The sequence below is a fragment of the Amblyomma mixtum genome, chromosome 7, assembly GCF_055824585.1.
Source record: "Amblyomma mixtum isolate Tamu chromosome 7, ASM5582458v1, whole genome shotgun sequence".
In the NCBI taxonomy this organism is placed as follows: Eukaryota; Metazoa; Arthropoda; class Arachnida; order Ixodida; family Ixodidae; genus Amblyomma; species Amblyomma mixtum.
The window spans coordinates 65,280,781-65,300,434 of record NC_143018.1 but is presented as its reverse complement, the minus strand read 5'-3'; the positions used below and the strand labels follow the sequence as shown (position 1 = coordinate 65,300,434).

Sequence of the window (19,654 nt, the reverse complement as noted above, 5' to 3'; positions counted from 1 at the left end):
CTTTCTGCGGCCGCCTGCTCCGCTTGCCTTCCTCAAAAGGGGATTAATTAGGCCGAATTTATGACCGCTGGCATAGGAGATAACGGCGTCAAGACGACGAGGAATGCACTGAAGAAGACACGATGGAGCTGACATTGAAAAATATGATCATCATACGTGCGAAAACCAGCAGATTTGTTAGGCTTTTATTTCACTAGACGGTTTGCTCTTGGGATAGCGCTTCGTTGTGCTGTCGAAGAATCCGGATCAAGCCAGTGCGGTAAAACCCAGTTACGTGCAGCGACACGTGGTGTTGATGAAGGAATGGTCACAAGGATTACAACGTTATTCTTTGCGGACAGATCAAGACTACTAGTTGATCTGTCACTCTAATAGCTCACGCTGTAAGAAAGGATATCGGTTAGTTGTCATACGTCGTCTTTTAACGCCAAAAAGTGCGAATAAAAGTGTACATTAGAAAAAAAGTAGCCTTTCCACTTCCACTTGAGTTGTGCCATGAAACGTAAAAGCTACGAGTATCTCTTTTAGTAACTGTCTGTAATCGAATAATATTGGCTCTGGAGAACTTGCTTTTTTCTCCATTTGTATCTCTATTCACCTGGATAAAAAGCAACAACAAGGTTAAAGCATTCTTGCGACCTTTTTAGTGGCTGCCACCAGATGAAAAGTTTGGCTGATACTTTGTTCCGCCTTACGGAGCCCACCGCGTGTCAAAATTTTCCGAAGGATGTCGATGAAATTTGCGTTTATTTAAATGAACCGTTTTATTGTTGTCGAGAAGATGTACTTGTTTGAAGTATCTGTGTAAGAATCCTCATCTGGAGAGGCCGTCATTAGCTGCTTGGTAAGACCTGAAAAAGAAGGGAGAGATAAATTGATATTAGTCTGGGCACAAGGTGGAGATGCGTGACATATTAAAGTATACTATTTAGTGTCAAGTCAGGTGCGCATTCTCCGTAAAACAGTCTCCTTCTCCTTCGTACGACTCATTTTTGGCACACTAGATAAATTACGCTGGTCCTGACGAAGGGTGCCCACCTTCAGCATCTCTTGGGATGCACAGCGGCATGCGCATAAGCCCAGCCCGGCGAAGCATTGGATTGGTCCTTACGGGGTTTATTACGACGCCACATTTATACCGAAAGAAAACGGCAGCTCGTAAAAGACTGCCGACAATCAAAGCAAACACCGCATCCATCGTTTGGAGTTCCTCCGCAAGGAACAAAAGAAGTCATCCTTCGCATCATCGGTGTAGCTGTGCAAAAACGTGAGCCCAGTTTAGAATATCAGAAATCACATCTGCTTTACAAAAAATGTATATTGAGGATTTAACGTTGCGAGCCGACACATGGGTCAGGAAGACGCCGTAGAGGAGGGCTCGGGAAGAATAATGTATGCAACCTGGGGTACTTTACGTGCGCTTACACCGCATAACACACAGGCATTTATACGTTTCATGTCGATCAAAACGTGGCCGCCGAGGTCGGGATTCTATTCCACTGCGTAGGCATCAGAGCGGAGTGCCAAACCCCCTGAGTCACAGCGATCGGTCTATGCTATGAAATTCGTTAAAACAGATGCTTGGGCAAGTTGGTAACTCATTTTCACCGGAACAGCGCGCACTAAGACACGGACAAGAAGGGAGACACGACACACACGAGCGCTGCAGCGCTCGTGTGTGTCGTGTCTCCCTTCTTGTCCGTGTCTTAGTGCGCGCTGTTCCGGTGAAAATATGCTATGAAGATACTCGATGTATTTACGCATCCGTGGAGCGAAAGAATACTTGATGCTTTTTGCAACCATTTCACTGTTTTTTAATGCGATCCAGCTGACAATGCCTGCACACGATGCCTGTGGTGTGAAAAATTCAAGAACACCGGCAAATCCCCTAGCAGAAAAAGCCCTGTAGTAGATGCAGAGTACCTAATCAATAACGAGGAGGAACTGCATGCGCCATCTTTGTTTGTTTATTGTTGAAAGCAAAGAAAGATTTTTCAGACGCGACGTAAATTTTGTTACCAACGCGAACAGGAATGGGCGGAAGTTACGAACAGCAAGCGAAAGCGTTGTATCCTGACACAAATAGAACTGACTTCATTCTTTCCACAACTATTCACCATTCAGCGTCACTGTTTTTCCACTGTCGAAGAGTATTAATTAATTGCGACGCTGTATATGATTACGGAATTCAAACTGCAGATGATGAGACAGAGCCTGCTGAAGAACTACAAATTAACTTGCGTGGCGCCCTGTGACATCAACCGAATCACCGGCAGGTTGGTAGGCGAGATTGCTTCTCACGTTTGTCAGCATTCGGCCAGCACGGCTCTGCATCAAGGCTACAAGTAGATCTGAAAACCCTGAGCGCTTCTCCGAAAAGGGCCCAAGGGAAGTACACCATGCATGCGGCGGTTAATTCTACTGAAGGTGAAGAATGAACATGAACCGTGTCCATGTGCCATTCCTTCATCTTATGGCGCCAGTTGGCCAGAGACGGGCGTACCATGAGCAGTGAGTGAAGGACGAACTCGTAGATGGACAGGCAGCGTGGCGCCCTTAGCTCCGTGGCGGCGACGCTCTGCACGCCTTCGCTGGACCAGCAGGAGATGTGCTGCTCGTAGAACTTGACCACCACCAGTATCTTTTCGGCAGCCGGTCCAGTCTGTTTGCGGAAGTACAACTCCGTTCTGGGGTTCTCCTCCGAGAGCTTCATACGGATACGAATCCACGACCTGCAGCAGCCGTCAGTCAGCCATTGAGCAGTGCGCTAGGAATTGGCACGCCTGGACTGAACTCACACAGCGAAGAACAGTGAAGACCCAAGACAAGCACGGGACACACAGGCACACTGTCTGGCCGAGGCGCTTGTTGGTTCTTTCTTCCCATGCGCCGCAACATTTAAATTAAACTCCATGCACGCGAGGAAGGATGTATACCATGTTTCATTTTGGTGCCACGATCATGTCGGCTTCCAGAAGCATCGTTACGTGTTTGCGCTCAGGGCGGAAGATCGTCAACAGTTTACTTGTAAAGCGTCTAGATATAGTATGTCGCATCCCGCGCACACGTACGTTACCACATATATTCTCAACTTTGACAATATTCCTGGTTCAGATGCTGGCAAAGTGCAGTGCATTGCACTTCGCCAGCATCTGAACCAACCTCTATAAATTTTTATTTTTCTGGTGTAATGAGTGTGTGAAATTAAGGACCAGCTGTTGCTGTTGGTACATTCCCGACTCGCACCGCGGGACGGAACACTAACCAAATCCCAAGCAGAGGAGGTAATCAGCCAATATTGGAAATGGATGGTTTCACTCTGGCCCTCTGTAGGACCGACATTTGCCAATGCATTCCCAATACTGAGCCATTTAGCAGTGCTGCTGGGGTGTATCCTCGACCGAGTTGACTCTGCCGCTTTCAACTGAGAGCAGGACCTATTTTTGTGCAGAAATCCGCACAAAATGCAGCGATGACAATGCGCCGTAGCCCACTCATGAGACAACTTCAATCATAATCATCATCATCATCATCATCATCATCATCATCAGCCTGACTACGCCCACTGCAGGGCAAAGGCCTCTCCCATGTCTCTCCAATTAACCCTGTCCTTTGTCAGTTGCCGCCACTGTATCCCCGCAAACTTCAATACTCGATGGCAGCCCAGAATGCAGTGTGCAAGGCTACCATGTAAAGCATTCCCCCGAAAGGGACACGAGGTACTGAAGCACATATATAAACTTAGAATAATGTTCGCAGTGTGTAGCACAAAAAAAAACGTGCACCTCAGGTACTTCAGCATATTTGGGTTACTAAAAGGTTAAACTCACACTAAACAGAACGAGCTAATGAACTAAAATAAGCTGCGTTCAGGTGCAAATAGGAAAGAAGTAGAGGTGCCCTGCAACCATGTTTCACTTAGTCATTTAGCTTATGGTTTATGGGATTTAACGTCCCAAAGCGACTCAGGCTATGAGGGACGCCGTAGTGAAGGGGTCTGGAAATTTCGACCACCCGGGGTTCTTTAACCTGCATTGACATCGCACAGTACACGGCCCTGTAGAATTTCGCCTGAATCGAAATTAGACTGCCGCGGCCGGTCGAATTTAGATCTAGGCGAAATGGTGGCGAAATAACTCTGCTTAAGTATCCTGCAAAGCAACTGCATTAGTGGGTTTCAGTTGCACATGGAAGAAGTTTGTTTTGGCATATGCTAATGGTGTTGCTGTTTTCACTCCTAAATATGAAAGCATTTGGTAAAGGTAAACAAGTGGAAGTTTTATGCGACGCAAATATGAGCGCGGTGAACTGGGAAAAGTGCTTGGGACTTTGGAACGGTGAATGACCTCGGGCCCCGAGCGTTTTCGGCGAGACATCGTGGACCACAATCTCATCTATGTACTTAGTTGTTCCACTCCACTGTTATTTTGATAGGGAGCCCTACCTGCGATGATAGGCTAGGAGAAGGATTTAGTGGATTGAACCTGTCAGTGTTTGCATGTGGCACAGTTTCAATATTTTTTTTGGTTAAAAAATGCGGTATGTAATGCAGGTCTTTCACTCTTCCCGCTTGAATGAACAAAAGCTGCAGAGAGTATGCGTAGTGTTTGTGTGGGGTTCCTCTTGGGAGCGGACACGCCGAGTCAGCCTTTTTAGGCTGCTCCGCGATGGGCATCTTGGTTATTATGCCATTTGTTTGTCCGACAGTTTGCCAACCACTAACCACTTCGTTTAGCACCTCTAGAGGCCCCTTTTTATGTGCTGTTATGCAGCTGAAACTGACCAGATTTTTGTCAGAATTTGCCATTGTATAACACTTTGTTCAAGGAACTATTCGTCGATATATGTAGGAAGTTTTATAGTCCTGTCATTTCGTGCATACACGCGTTTCCTCTGATTATCTCAGTAGAGTGACTCGAAGAAACCTTTACAAATGTCTTTGTGAGTCACCCTTCCGGGCACCATTTTGCAGGATCATGCAGCCCAGGTGAAGGTATTTTAAAAAGCGCCAAGAATATGGTGTTGCCTGCAGCAGATGCCTTTCTTTTTTCATCTCTGCAATGGCACCTGGCGCGCAAAAACGTGGCAGTAGAAGAAGGGATCATGTGTGCCGTGTGGGGGGGGGGTCCAGTGCAAGTTTTTTTTGAAGAGAATGAAATTATTGAGCATGTTTTTTTGCACTGCTGGGACGTGGTTTTTTTTTTCTAGGACCTCCTCCAAAAGACTGTTAGGAGGGATTATTCGCTTGACCCCCATGGCATGAGATACTTCCCGACTTACAACGCTCCTGCCTTACAGCTTTTTCATTGCTTTAGGATTGCATTGTATATAGGGGAACAAGATGGTGTTGAGACACGCAGATCTCGACGCACTGCCAGTTACAGAGTATTTTAAGGAAGCAATTTTTTAAGGTCAATTAAATTTATTTGCAATATTCAATAATTGTTCAATCAAGATATACTGAAATAACTGAACGTGAGAACGCGTCACCTGACTGGCTCCCGTACATTGAAACCCTGAAGGCAAATTACAAATTTAAGACATTCGAAGTCAGTTCCAGGTTGACTGGCGGTTCTTTAGTACGTATTGTATGATTTGGTTGGCAATGAAAAAAAAAACGACGATGGCGTAGCGGTCGGATGCAGCAGCCAGTGAAGCTGATACATTCGCAATGCGGGCACAAATTCCGCTTGCAGCCAATTAATTCTGTTTTCTTTTATTTTGTAGCTGGCAACAAATCCAAATGGCCCGACGGGCTACTTGTCATGTCGCATAAAAAGAATATGCGGACGCACCGTTTCTCCTCGAGTGGGAAGCCGGTGAACTCCACGTAAGAAGATGGGTAGAGAGTGGGCGTCTCGGGCACTTCGATGCCGTTCTGCACCACAGAAGGGAAGAAGAAAAAAAGACACGCTTTCGTAATTGACAAATTGCATCGTATTGAGATAACTTCTCGAAACAATAATGCAAAAATTAGTCGCAAATTAGCCAACAATGCAAACATTAACTCCGTTTAAACCGATGCGTGACTTGCGAAAGCCCAGTGACGTAAATGCTGACGCCACAAGCTGCACCATAGCAAAGAGGTGGCACAAATCTCGAAGCTGTGAAGTACTTTTTTTGGGGGGGGGGCTACAATTTTTGTAAATGACCCGGGTCAAATTTGGAGGTCACCATCGTGTCCAGTACGCCCAAGTATGGTTCGATATCCAATTTGGTCCACATCGGTCCAAATTTCGGGGGTGGCCAGGGCCAAATTCTTGCCGCTTGGCATCACAGCTGCTGCTGCAACAATCGAGCGATGCACAAGCAACGTTTTTGCTCTGCTCTGACAATCGTATCGTTGCTTTCGCACTAATCATATTTTCTCTCAGCGCCCTCTACGAAGTTTTCCACGGAGTAGTTTGCATCGTTCGCTGCTTTTACAGTGAGGCCGTGGTCCTAGGTTAATAGAGAATACCAGTTCCCGCGAGTCCCCTCGACTTTACCTCCCATCGCAAACTTTATTCTGCTCTTCTTCACTAGCCTGCTTCATTCCTCGTTTAAACCTAGTCATTTGACGACCTCCACATCGTTCTGTCGCTAAACCTCAGCTTACATAGCACCTCCACGTCCTACTCGAGGCCCTGGTGGGCGCACAATGCGAGTGTATTTCTAGTTCCGCTGTTCAGGCTCTTCATATTCCACTTCCGCTTTTGTCGATTGTGGAAGAAGGTATGCCTGGTTCGTTGACTATTTCAGCGATAACTAAATTTATTTTGAATTGTAATTTAATGCCATATAATACTAATTTAATATCCGACTATGTATTAGAGTCTCCTGCCATTGCCAGAGCGTATGCATAATCTCCTAGTGCCTGGTGGAGTGCCTGCTTCTTGCCTATCTTTGCATAGAAGTCGCCTACCAGTACACTGTATACGTATTTACTTTATTCACTGCCGACTCTATGTCTTCATAGAACCCTTCAATATTTGTAGCCGTGAGTGAATGTGGATGCGTAGGGCTGTGTAATCTTAGGTTGAATTCCAATGGCAGATCGCGAGCGTCCCACCGGATCACTACCGGAGCGCGTGGCTCCGTAGACCTCTTCCTCCCATTCAGCGAATGGAATGCGTGCGCACCCGCGGGGTGGGGCACTTCAGTGCAAGAAAACTTCTATGTTCAGTAAACATGGCGGCTCCGGTTAAAGCGGGGTCTGGATCGTTTCACCTGCTGCGACTAGAAAGAAAATACTGGCCTAGTCGTTGACACCGCAATGCGATTTTCGGTAAATGCTTTCACATGCAACGCGTAACCATCGAATTCGGTCGGAGGGCACGCAAGTTTGCTTGATGCTCGCATAGGCGACCATTGATTAAATGCGTCAGAAACACTACACGGAATGTGTTGATAACGTTGTGAACAGCGCACTTTTATATGCAGGGCAATATTTCGTACGTTTTTATTACAATTATAAATTTTTGCTTCCACCGCAGCAACAATTCCCACGTGACTCCACTTCACACGTCGTCTCTGCTCTTCCCATTGGTCATTGGCAGAGCGGTCTAACCAACGCGGCGATTCAATTCCAACCGGACGGGCGAGCACACCGACGCTGCGACTGAATTCCAACCGGACGGAACTCAATCGCTCCGCCGTCTGTAGTTAGACCGACGGCTCACCCCAGACACAGACCGAGAATTTTTCAGCGGTGCAGGCGAAATTCGCATGCATGTGAAACCACCGATTCTTGCTTCACCACCGATTCGCCCTTGCCGCCAATGTCTGGCACGTTCAATGCAAACGAAAGGCGCACGAAGCTTTCGCTTTGTCCGAAGTTGTCCGCACCAGAAAATTTCAGCGGTAAAACGCGCAAATTTTTCAGATTCCTTTCCTAATTACACAGCTCCTAGGCTTAGAGAGGACGCGTCGTCTGACGTCTGAAAGCGCAGGAGGCTTAGACAGGTTAACGATTTTGGTCTATAAGGCGGCCACACAGAGTTTGCATTCTGTTAACCCAATTTTTTTTTATTTATGCAGTAATTTTTATTGATTCGGACGCGAACAAAACGAAAACTTATTATATATGGGCGAGCTAGCATTGCGCGTTTCGGCAGAGATGGTGGTGCACAGGCGGCGCCGACTTACCCCTGTGAAGACGGCGAGGCGAATTTTGGGAACAACGAAATGAACCTCGTACACCCTCAGGCCGGTTCCACTGATCACCAGCGTCCTCAGCGTGCCGAAGGGCAGTTCTCCCGTCTTTATTAGTGGCTGATCGTCCATGAAGAACTGGGTGGGGGCGTAGGCAGGATTGCAAGATTTATGACCAGCAAGTGGGACCGCTTGGCATTCATTTGCACTCTACAGCTTTATTTACCTCAGATTACAGATCCGCATGGTTATATATTCATCGAAGATAAAAAAGAAGCCTAAAGAATTTCTCGAAAGGATTGTGTCTCCATTTTACTACTATCAATGTTGTCGTCACAACATACGTGAGCACATTAAGCGCAAGTCACATAGTACTGTACGTAAGAGGTATAACCTGAGCTGCCGGTGACCCTTTGTAGCGCAACCAAAAAAAAAGTGTTGCTGCGCAAAAAAAAAAAAAAAGTAGTCTGCACCGCAAGTTGGAAATGTTAAAGTTAGGGCGCAGCCCAAATTTTTGTTACTGTTTCAGAAGTAAGCATGTGACAATGGTCTATCAAAATACCAAAAAAGAGCCCCTCATTGCTTCATCAAAAGTGCGCATACCTAAACAATCCACAGCTGTACGAATATCTAGTAAACCTGACCGCTACACTAAGCGTGAAGTTTGCTTCTGTTTAACTATGCGAAGAAAACTGCGCTGCATTTTTCATACCAAGGCCTAATTTTCGAGTAATTTGGTGTACCGTTCTCATTTGTTGCGACTACAATTTCATCCGTAAAAGACAAACCCACACGTTTGTGTGAGTTCATTCTCCCAATTAAGTATTTAATTTTCGCATGTTTTGCTGTCAGACGAACGCGAAGAGCAATGACTGAAGAAAGAAATTAGAGCTCCCCGGTTAGTGTGCCTATGGGCTAGAAAGGGTTACACGAGCCGCTTTTAAGGCGTAAGCCGTTTTTTGGCTGATGAGTTGCGTGCACCGAAGTTGTAGACGGAAGTTTGTGGACGCAAGTTGTCCGCGCGAACTGTCGGTCAACACTTGAGAAGCAGAATATATGTGTAATAAAAAAATGAAGTGTAAAAAGGAAATAAAACTAAAATAATACAAATAAAGATATGAAATAAGAAAAAGAATAAAAATAAAAATTAGAAAGGAACAAAAAAATAAAAAGTGAAAAACGAGAAAAACGGGGGGAGAAAGAGAGGAAATGGAAGGCTGGCGCATTTCCGCTTTTAAGCAGACAGGTGCAATCCTGTAATTTTTCCCACGGTTATGGATGATACCTGCTTTTTACACGCTGCTTTCAGATGGAAAGTTCTGCGTCATTTTGTCGCATGCACAGAGTTTCTTATTATATCTAAGGAGGAGGTGGGAGCAGCCACAAAAGAATAAACTGCAATCCGGTATCATGTTTCCGCGCCTACACAGCATTTCTTGGTGCAGGGGGATTCGTGCAGCGTCATATCGCTTCCTGTTAACCTCATAATTATTCGTTATGCGAGAAAATAATTCTTACCGGCACCTGTCAGGGTAAACTCAAACAACATTAACACGTATAATTAGTTAACAAGTGAAGGATGCGTCTCTCATTCTTACGTTTATCAATCCTTTCGTAAGCGATACCCGCACGATGTGCACTCCTTCTGTGACCACGAAATCGGTGGGGTCTCTCGGCTTCTGCACACCATCACTTCCGTATATGGACGCTGTCGCTGTCCGAACTTGGCCCTGATACGACTGCGTGTAGCTTAGCCTTTCTTTCTGCTCAAAATTAGTCAGGGTGATGCTGAACCTGCAGATGTTGAGACAGGTGGAAATCATTCAGAATAGTTGGTAAGAAGAGGTTACCCGAACATATCATGGCTGCAGAGAGTGGCAGGTAATACAAAAAGTAGAGATTGCTGTTGTTTAGGAATCTCTGTTCATGACTCTAGAACTGAAAAGGTCTTGCGCATCTTGAGCCTTTGAAAGCTGCTCCTTGTTTTATCACCACATCATGTGCAGTGGCCGCTATTATTGAACGCTGCGCGAGGTAGACTTTGGAGATCATGGTTTAGGGCTTATGGGGGTTTAACGTCCCAAAGCAAATCCGGCTATTAGGAAGCCGTATTGAATGGCTCCGGAAATTTTGACCACATTTCGGTTCTTTATTGCGCACTAACATCACGCAGTATACAAGGTTCTAAAATTTCGTCTCCATCGAAATTCGACCGCCGTAGCCGGGATCGAACCACTAAAAGGTATGTGTTATGTGTTAAAGGGCTTATAATTTATCTCACTACATCAATTGTCCAAGCTTATTACGTAAAGAATATGCAACGTGGTCAGTGCTTCTTAAACATTCCCGAAGGGATTTTATAAGACGACCTTCGGGTTACGCAGGCATTAATTGTCATGCAGTTTCAGCCACAGCTTTTCACATGTCACAAATGGCCTGGAGCTTTGTGTGACATTCATAATTTTGCTCCGGGTTTTCGCAAAATGATAGTTCTGGAAGGCCTTCTAGGGGTCTCTATTGCTGAGGCCTGGAAACGCTTGCCCCCAATACTCTCGTGTGTGGTCCGTGTAGTGTCTATCGCACTTCACACTGATACACCGCAGCGGTGGCCTAGTGATTAGAGCATCCTTCACGTATGCGGGGGGTGTCGCATTCTATTCCTAGTGCCACCGAGTACCCGCGGGTTTCATACTGAGTGCAGACATCCCCAGGCTGGTGTTCGGCCTCTCTTGGTGAAATTCTTGAACAGCTAGCACACGATGTGGGGCCCCTCTAGGCCCCACTTGGGCAAGTGTAGCGAGGTCAACCCCTTTAAAAGCTACGTTGACTCCTGATGGGGAATAAGTGGAAAAGCACAAGTTCGCCTTAGCCCTGTTGATTCTACATGTCGGAGTGGCTAGGGCTAACTAAGACCAGTTTCCTACTTCTATCCACATCGGTACTTGTATGGAACTTGAGGACAGATGCCGCATAAATGTAGGCTCATAGTGAAAAAGACTCCTCAAGCCCTAATGAGGTTACCTAGTGCCTACTCTAAACTGCTATTGGTCCCGCATCGGCCGTAGCGGGGTTAGAAAAAGGGCACGCCCACCTGCTGCCCACATCGGTCCCTTGTCGGCTATTGAAGGGAGGTATAAAATAAATCGATCCCTATACGGGAAAAACCTCCTCAAGTGCAGTAAGGGCTGCCCAAACAAATCTTCAGTGGGTCCTACATGGACCTGCTGCAAAAGGCGCGTGCCTACGTCGGTCTTGTCGATGATTTGAGGGCTGATTAAACACTAATGCGGGCTCTATGCAGGAGAAAAAGTGGCAAGCCCAAATGAGGCTTCCCCGGTCAGCGGCTGCCCCCAGACTACCCACATCGGTCCCTGTTGGGAGAATGTGGCTAAGCCCAAATTCGAATTTCGCCTGTAGAACCGGCATCGGTCCCATTGCGGTATTGGAGAGGTCTATCTATTTTATGTAGGCAGCCCATTTGGCAGCCTAGGCATCCTGCTCTTCATATGCAGGCTCCCTAGGCTGCTACGTGGGCTGCCTACATCTGTCCGAAATGGTACCGATCGAGATGATTGTAAGCAGGCGACTTGAGGCCCATCTGGTCTCAAGCTTTCATTTCGCTGCCGTAACCTCTGGAATTTAGCCACGGCGCTAGTCATCGAGCACCAGCACAGGGCAGGCAGAAAAGTTAATGCCATCACCGACTTGCAACAGCACTGCTGCTACTTTGCCGACGGACGAACACCGCTGCTGGCGGCTCAGATCCTGGGCTCTAAGGATGGGAGAATACCATCAAATCACGTGGACGCCGGGACACGCGAGACTGGAGAGAAACGAAAGAGCACACTCCTTAGCTCGAGCGTTAACCGGCCCAGCGGGGCAAAACCAATCATCCAATGAATCCCCGTCCTTTATCGTTGAGCCCCCGCCGTTCATTTACGGCGAACACGTCGTGATCCAGCGGCTTAATCACAGGATTTACCCTCCCCAAAGCTCACCTCTGAAGATGCCACAGCTGTTAGACTTATTCAAACAAAAACGTTCCCAAATCTACACTGATACAGCAAGATGCCCCCCCCAAATATATCGTGACGTTTGCCCATGGTCCCAATGCCACTCTCTTCCACATCTCGTGAGGGTGCGGGTGCAAACCCCAACGCTTAAAGACGCCTAGCACATCATATGAGCGGTGGGAGGTACAGCTTTCAGGCGACACCCTGGCGGGACAAGAAGCGCTCGTCCAGCAAGTTCGTCCAGCAACCGTGGCCACAGGAGTCGTGGAATGAGGAATCCACCCCCTCGGCCACACCAACGAGATCAATAATATCGTTGGTTTCAATAACTGTTTCCCCTCCTCTGAATTCTACCACTGCAGCGCAAGATTGTGGCTACGGATTAATGTCCTCAGCACTGATCTCGAGCGGCGAAGACGCACGCCCAAAGCAAGGGATGAACAAACAGTGGCCTTTCGTATAAAAAGGACACTCACTCCACGTTCTTTCCCGCCAAAGTAATGGCAGCGACGGCCGATGGAGTAGACACGTTGAGGCTTGCGCTCAGGTGGAACTCGAAGGGATTGCTTTTGACGCCGTCCCCCTGCAGGAGAAATATAATTCACAGTCATATCCCGACATTCGCCAGCCAAATATACGATGTTTGGCATTCCAAGCCTGTGCTCAAGCATACTCTCGGAGATGACGTGCAAGTTATGAGTGACGCTTCCAAGATGCTGCTTTTGTGTCTGCGTGACATACTGCTAAAATAGCAGGCGAATTTCCCCGCATTATTTCGTTCTAACATTCAGTCGGTACTGTGCTCATAACTACAATGCTCATAGCAAGTGAGACAAGAACAAGACTGGAACGACACACAGTTGCTTGCTCTTGTCGCTCTCCTTTGAACTGCTCATTACACTCCTAAAAAACCAACTATAGCGCACACCTTTTGTGGCACTGTACTTTTTTTGCGGACTTAGAGCTGCGTTCTGTAACCCGACGTTTCGATTTTTCTTCGCTGGAAGATTGCGGTTTTTGTTTGCGAAAATAAATATTTTAAATGTGATGTTTCAAAAACTTGCTCCAAAGAACATGATACCTATTGCACGCATTATGAAACCCTGCGCTGAAAAAACAGGAAAACGCAAAGAAACTGAGAAGACACACACGCACAAACGCAGTTTTTTGGAGAATACATACGCAAAGCGCTAGACACTAAAAAACCGAAAAATTATAGTTATTCCAAAGGCTTAAATTTCTCATCACACAAGTAAAGCGAACTGAGGCTAAAAAACAGCGCAAACGGGGACGAAGCAGAGAGAGGGACACGACGCTGACTAACAACCAAGTTTTATTGCACGCTCACCGGTTAAATACCTCTCGTTCGTGCAAAAAGGAAGGAAAAAGAAGAAAAAAAGAGAAAGAGGGAAGGCGTGATAGACGAAAAACCACGTGGCATGGGATTATGCATTCATACATAGATAGTTAATTTCGCTGTCGCGAAGTGAAATTGAAGGGATGCTGATGCACTCTTCACCATTTTGCCGAATGTTGATGGCTTCTTCAATTTCTCTCGTCCGTTGGTCTGGGTAGGTAGATATAATTGTGGTGTTGCCAAGTTGGGGAGCACATTCATGCTCTCGGCAATGTCTTGCCAGTTCACTGCTGATGGCGCCTTTCAAAGATCTTTTATGCTCTTGCAGCCTTTCATTTAAACAGCGCCCTGATTGGCCGATCTAGGTGTGCCCGCATGACAGTGGTATCTGATAGACGACGTTTTTAATACATTTCACGTGCATGTTCTTGTGCTTCTTTTGGCACTGCTTCCTTCCCGTTCGCTCACTATTTACCTTGGCACACATGCTCCTTAACTTGTTAGGGGCTGACATCAGCACTTTTACGCCAACGTTTTCGCCTACCTTCTTGAGGTTGTGTGAAAAGCCATGAATGTACGGAATTACTATATACGGCTTCCTTTCTTGTGATGTGGCCTTGATCTTTTTCCTGCCGCTAAGCTCTTGCAGTACTCCTTCTGCGACACTGGACAGTAGCTGCGTCGGGTAACCTGCTGCTTCCAGCCGACAAATTTGTGCGTCGAAACTAGCTTGTACATCATGGTGGCAAGATCTTGTCAATGCGGCTTTCATTGCTGCTTTCACTATTCCCCGTTTGATGATCTTGGAGTGGGCTGAGGTGTAAGGAAGCAGTCCCTTTTTTCTTCGTGGTCCGTACCGCCAACAAACATGACTGTCTAAAAAGGTTAGCGTCAAAAGGTTAGCGTTTGCGCTGTTTTTTAGCCTCAGATCATGCACCAACCAGCCCAAATTTCCACCCTTTTGAAGTAACTCGAAGGCTGTCCGATACAAACGTTCGTTTGTTAATCAAAAACGTTGCTTTAACATCACAAACTGATCACTCACACTGGTCGAAGAGGTCCTCTCAAAAAACTTTGCCGGTTATTATGGACAAGCACATTTTTTAAAGGAAGTTGTTTATGAAAACAATTGTTTCATACATTCCTGGATCCCATTACATCAATCAATATATCCGAAGATCTCCCCTTGGGAGGCTTGCATTTTTTTTACCAGTAATGTTTTTACCGTTGTCAAAAACCCTCCCTTTTGGTTTCCTATGGCAGTCTTACTGCATGCGAGTAGTGGACAAACTTTCACACAGTTTTTACTAGAAATTTCTGTAATGAAACATTGCGTTCAATATTTTGATAACAGTACCTTACAATATTACACAGGTGGCTTACAATTAAAATTGATGTCCAAGAATACTGGACTTGACAGAGGCTTCCATTCCGACTTGCACTTGCGACAGTGCTTTTCTACACGCGAATTAACGTCATTTTTTCTCCCTGCTTTTCCGCGCTAAGTGTCTGTTTAATGCACCTTCCATTCTGGCCTTGTGCGTGCATATTTACAAAACAAAGCCATCCCAAAAAATTAGGCAGCGGCTTAGCTCTGGTTAAGCCTGGATATACAAGCGAAAAGCTTCAGTTATGCTTGGTTTGACGTCATGGCTGTCGTAGTTCGCGCGCAGTGCAATGGGAGCACCACGATAACGGTGGAGGCGTTCGGCCAGCCACACACTGCCTGTACAGAGGCAGAGGAGGAGACGGAAATCGGCGCGGTTAAAACTACCCGCAGGAATGCGGATAGGAGGGTTGCCGGCTGTGACGCGGGCAACACGCAGCTGCAACGAAAGGTCAAACGGTGGTCGAGGAGGCGAAGAGCGCAGCTGTAGAGACAGCGAGAGCCGACGCACATGCGCAGTAGCGCGCGGCTGCGCCGAAAGGTCAGGCGACGGAGTCGGCGGCGGCGACGGCTGCGGCAGCAGCGAGGAGCGACCACCTGCGCGGCGCGTGACGTCACTCGGTTTCGCGCATGCGCAGAATTCACCAGTTCGGCTCACGCGAAGCTCGGCTCTGACCCGCGTAGTGAAGCTTTTCGCTTCAAATCCAGCTTAGTCCACGGCATGAGTCTCTCTCCCTCAAAAAAATTTCTTTAGGTAGTCTACAGTTTTTCCGTGAGCTTTTAACGCAATAGCGTTAAGTCTCCCGTTGTGCAGAAAATCCGGCGTCGTCGTTGGCGGCGTTGTGAGCGAAAAATCTCCGCAGAAGCAACCTAGGTCAAGTAACATTCTTGTGCCACCACAACCTGCCAACCTCATTGTGAGCAAACTGACCACCGTGGCAGGTGGCACTTACATTAATGATTGCTGGAATTAATGATGGCCATACGTTTCTAGTACACTTTTGTCTATAGACAGAGTAGAAAATGTTTTGTAAAACGGAGGGGCTCCGATGATAACTTCATCAGAATAGCTAGCTGCCGCATTCTTCTGACATGACCAGCAAAGCTTTTCGTCATGCGATGGCAACGTGATTCAGCTCAGAACCCGATCACTGCGTTAAATATACGTTCTTTATCACTTCTGAATATCAACAAATAAAAATGTGCCAATCGCTCGCCTGAAAAGGCCAGTTGTTGTGTTCACTCCCGAAATGCAATCGAATATCAAGAAACTTACGTTTGTTTTCCCTGTGTATCTCACAGGAATGCATGAGAGAGCGCCCGTATACATAAGGCATCTTTAACACATCCACCACAGCCCTCCCACGAGTATCCTCAGGGACAATCAGAAGAAAATCGTCTTGGTACCGGAAATATCGGAGGCATAAATCGCAAAGGCCATCCTTAGGGGCTCTATCAACATTGCAAATAATTGTGCTATTGACGACTGGGGCAATCTGGGATCTTCACACTAGCTTGTTTAGCTACCACGCACCCTACTGTTATTGCGAACTCTGTTAGGATATTTCCGAAATAATTACTAATCTCACGAATGCTAAGGTCATCCTGCTCCGGTAAAGCCAAATATCCAAGAAAGATATTTGATAATTCGGGACCTTATCATACCATGGCCATTACATCTGACTTTTGTCGAGGAACTCTACATCCTGCACTACATCAGGACGGGCGCACAATACGTAGTCTTTTTCATTGTTATTCTCACTGTTCGGGATGTTCGACGTCCGTTTCCGGTCCACCAGTTTGCTGAAGACGGTATTCTTAGTCCGAAAATATTTAGTTCTGCAGACAGTACTGATAATTTTTTCCTGCAGTTCCTAGAACCTAAGCCGTAGACCCCATTTCTTGGTCGCCTGCCTGCATCTTGCCTACTTTAGCACTGCAGTCTGCCTGCAGGACAGTGTACCGCCTTTTTATTCTACTCGTGGGTTTACGAGGTTTAACGTCCGAAGGAAACTCAGGCTATTGGGACGCCTTAGTGGGGGGCTCCGGATAATTTCAACCACCTGTAGTTCTCCAGCGTGCACTGACATCGTACAGTAAACGGGACTGCAGCATTTTGCCTCCACGAAACCCGACCGCCGTGGTCGGGTTCGAACCCTCGTCTTTCGGGTCAGCAGCCGAGCACGAAAACCACCGAGCCACCACGGCGTCTGAACTTCTGCCCTTAGAGAGACAGACGGACGGACGGATGGACAGACAGACAGACAGACAGACAGACAGACAGACAGACAGACAGACAGACAGACAGACAGACAGACAGACAGACAGACAGACAGACAGACAGACAGATGGACGGACGGACGGACTGACGGATGGATGGATGGGTGGATGGATGGATGGATGGATGGATGGATGGATGGATGGATGGATGGATGGATGGATGGATGGATGGATGGATGGATGGATGGATGGACGGTCGGACGGACGGACGGACGGACGGACGGACAGACGGATTTACAGACAGACAGGTAGGTAGGTATGTAGGTACTACCGGGGACAAAAGTGGTATAATCCGCGCGGCGGGAGCCGGCACAACGGAAAACTGCGTTGCAACGCCATCTGCAGGCGGCATCTCGGACCCAGACAGCCAATCTGTGACCTTTACTATCAGCAGACATGTCGCCTGACTCGTTTCAATGTTTAGTGCTTTTGCTCGCCAAAATGCCGAGCGGCGCCGCAGCAGTAGCAGTCTGGTGGCCCTCTTTTCATTTTGTGTCGTCTGTTGTTCAACGCGCGTTCGAGATACGGCTTGAGAGCCGGCGCGCGCACCGTCATGATGCGATTGAATGCCCGAGCGCGTGGCTAACTTGTCGTGGAAGCAGCGCATTTTTGAAACATTGAAACTAGCCAAGCGACATGCCTGCTGATAATAAAGGTCACAGATTAGCTGTCTGGGTCCAAGATGCCGCCTGTAGATGGCGTTGAAATGCAGTTTTCTGTTGCTCCGGCTCCCGCCGCGTGGAGTATACCACTTTTGTCCCCGATAGTACATACGTAGGCAGTCAGCTAGGCAGAATGATGGACGGGACGAGCGGACACTAAGACTGAATAAAAGGCAGTGCCTGACCTCCTACATCTTAGAAAATCTCCTATACCTTCTATTTACCATCCATCACCTCTTTTCTAGCGTTGAACTTCCGATAGCATTCTCTTGCGAAAACGCACCTCCCTTGCATACACGTACATAGGCGATGCACCTCTAGTCACTTACGCTGAAATAGACGTGGTATCCCAGCTGATCCCGAAATGACTGCATTCTTTCAACCTGAGCGACGCTCGGACGCAAGTTGGGGTTCGTGAAGACCAGTGCCATGACTCCCAGTGAACTCAGCACCCGATGCCTGCTTGGCGACCAACACAGCGGCTGCGTTTGGAAGAGCTTTCTTTGCTTCGCTCGGTGACGACGTAGCGTTTGCTGTCTGCCGGTGAAGAAGGCTTCCTGACTGACAGCTCCCCTACTTCCACATACAATTGTCTTAGCTATACGCGCAACGCTGCTCTAGTCGGGATGCTTATTAATGCGCCTCGGTGCAGAGCTTGGCGCCGTCTGTACAATGAATTGGTGGGTACTAATTTGCGGTGGCGGGTGCGCGCTCCTCTTCCCATATAGGAACTGCAACAATGGACAAATAGCTTCACTCTGTACAGCGAGGAAGTTCGGAGCTATTTATTGCAGCCGTCACTGGCTGCTACCGATCGGCGCCAATGTGCCACCCCTAGCAGCGCTGTTGCTAAGGGCGCAAGGGGCACTGTTTTATTCAAAGTTTACTCTGTGCAAGCCGTTTCCAGCTGGAATTTTGTTGCTATCCTTTGTTGCTGAGTAAAGGGACCCTGAAATGATTTCGATGGATACATTCTGGCGCAACAAATGTGTAGAGGCTGTCTTTGTGGATATTCGAGTCAAATTTGCAAGCTCTGCGAGGACCTTGTTGTTTAGAAATATAAAAAAAATCACTGCTCGCAGTAGCTCGCAACCGATTAGGGCGAAACACCTCTACGCGCGTCCCCTACCCCGATGACGTCAGTGGGCAGACGGGGTGAGCTTGATGGGAGGCGCTTCTGCCAACTGACGTCATCGGGGCAGGCGACGTTATGTGAGGTGCGTTGCCCTGATCGTTTGGGAACGCATGCGAGCAGCAGATTTTAAAACTACTTTCTAAATATTAGGGTCCACGCAGAGCTTCCAAATTTGACTCGAATACCCACATAGACAACCTCTACAGATCTGTTACTAGAACATGCCCATCGAAATCATTTCAGGGTTCCTTTAGCATCACTGTCGTGCGCTTTCATCTAAAAGCGCCAAATATTATCCAACATTTTCTTTCGGCCGTATTAATCACGACATATTGTTCGATTGACTTGAATGGTGTGTGACATAAGAGGCACACCGATCGCACTGCTAGCCTATAGCAACATAGAACCAAATTTGTCTCAACCGAAAAACGGAAATTATTTCAGTTGTACTGTACGAAAGTATTCTCGGTTGTGTGTTTTGTTAACCTGTATCTTAATGACGTACTGTGTAACTATCAACCAGGAAAACACGCGGTGTATGCGCATCACACAAGTATATCTTTTACAATCCTCCACTTACGCAGTGTTTGTGAGAATCAGTAATTAACTTCTTCGTGAGCTTTCCACTTGGAAGCGCTGTGGTGGTTCAGTGGTTACGGTGCTCTGCTGTTGACCCAAAGACGAGGG

At 47.2% G+C, this 19,654-nt stretch overlaps 1 protein-coding gene across 1 annotated transcript; it reads right to left on the bottom strand.

The window, feature by feature from the left end:
- Nucleotides 1-759: 759 nt before the first annotated feature.
- On the bottom strand, nucleotides 760-18,263 carry LOC149336336 (uncharacterized). The gene is made up of 7 exons (XM_089554699.1): nucleotides 18,162-18,263; nucleotides 12,623-12,729; nucleotides 9,732-9,927; nucleotides 8,128-8,271; nucleotides 5,796-5,878; nucleotides 2,504-2,732; nucleotides 760-851 (listed from the first exon to the last, which is right to left on the bottom strand). Exons 1-7 carry the CDS (start codon nucleotides 18,261-18,263, stop codon nucleotides 834-836), a joined length of 879 nt encoding a protein of 292 aa, XP_089410825.1. The 3' UTR covers nucleotides 760-833.
- Between the last annotated feature and the right edge of the window lie 1,391 nt (nucleotides 18,264-19,654).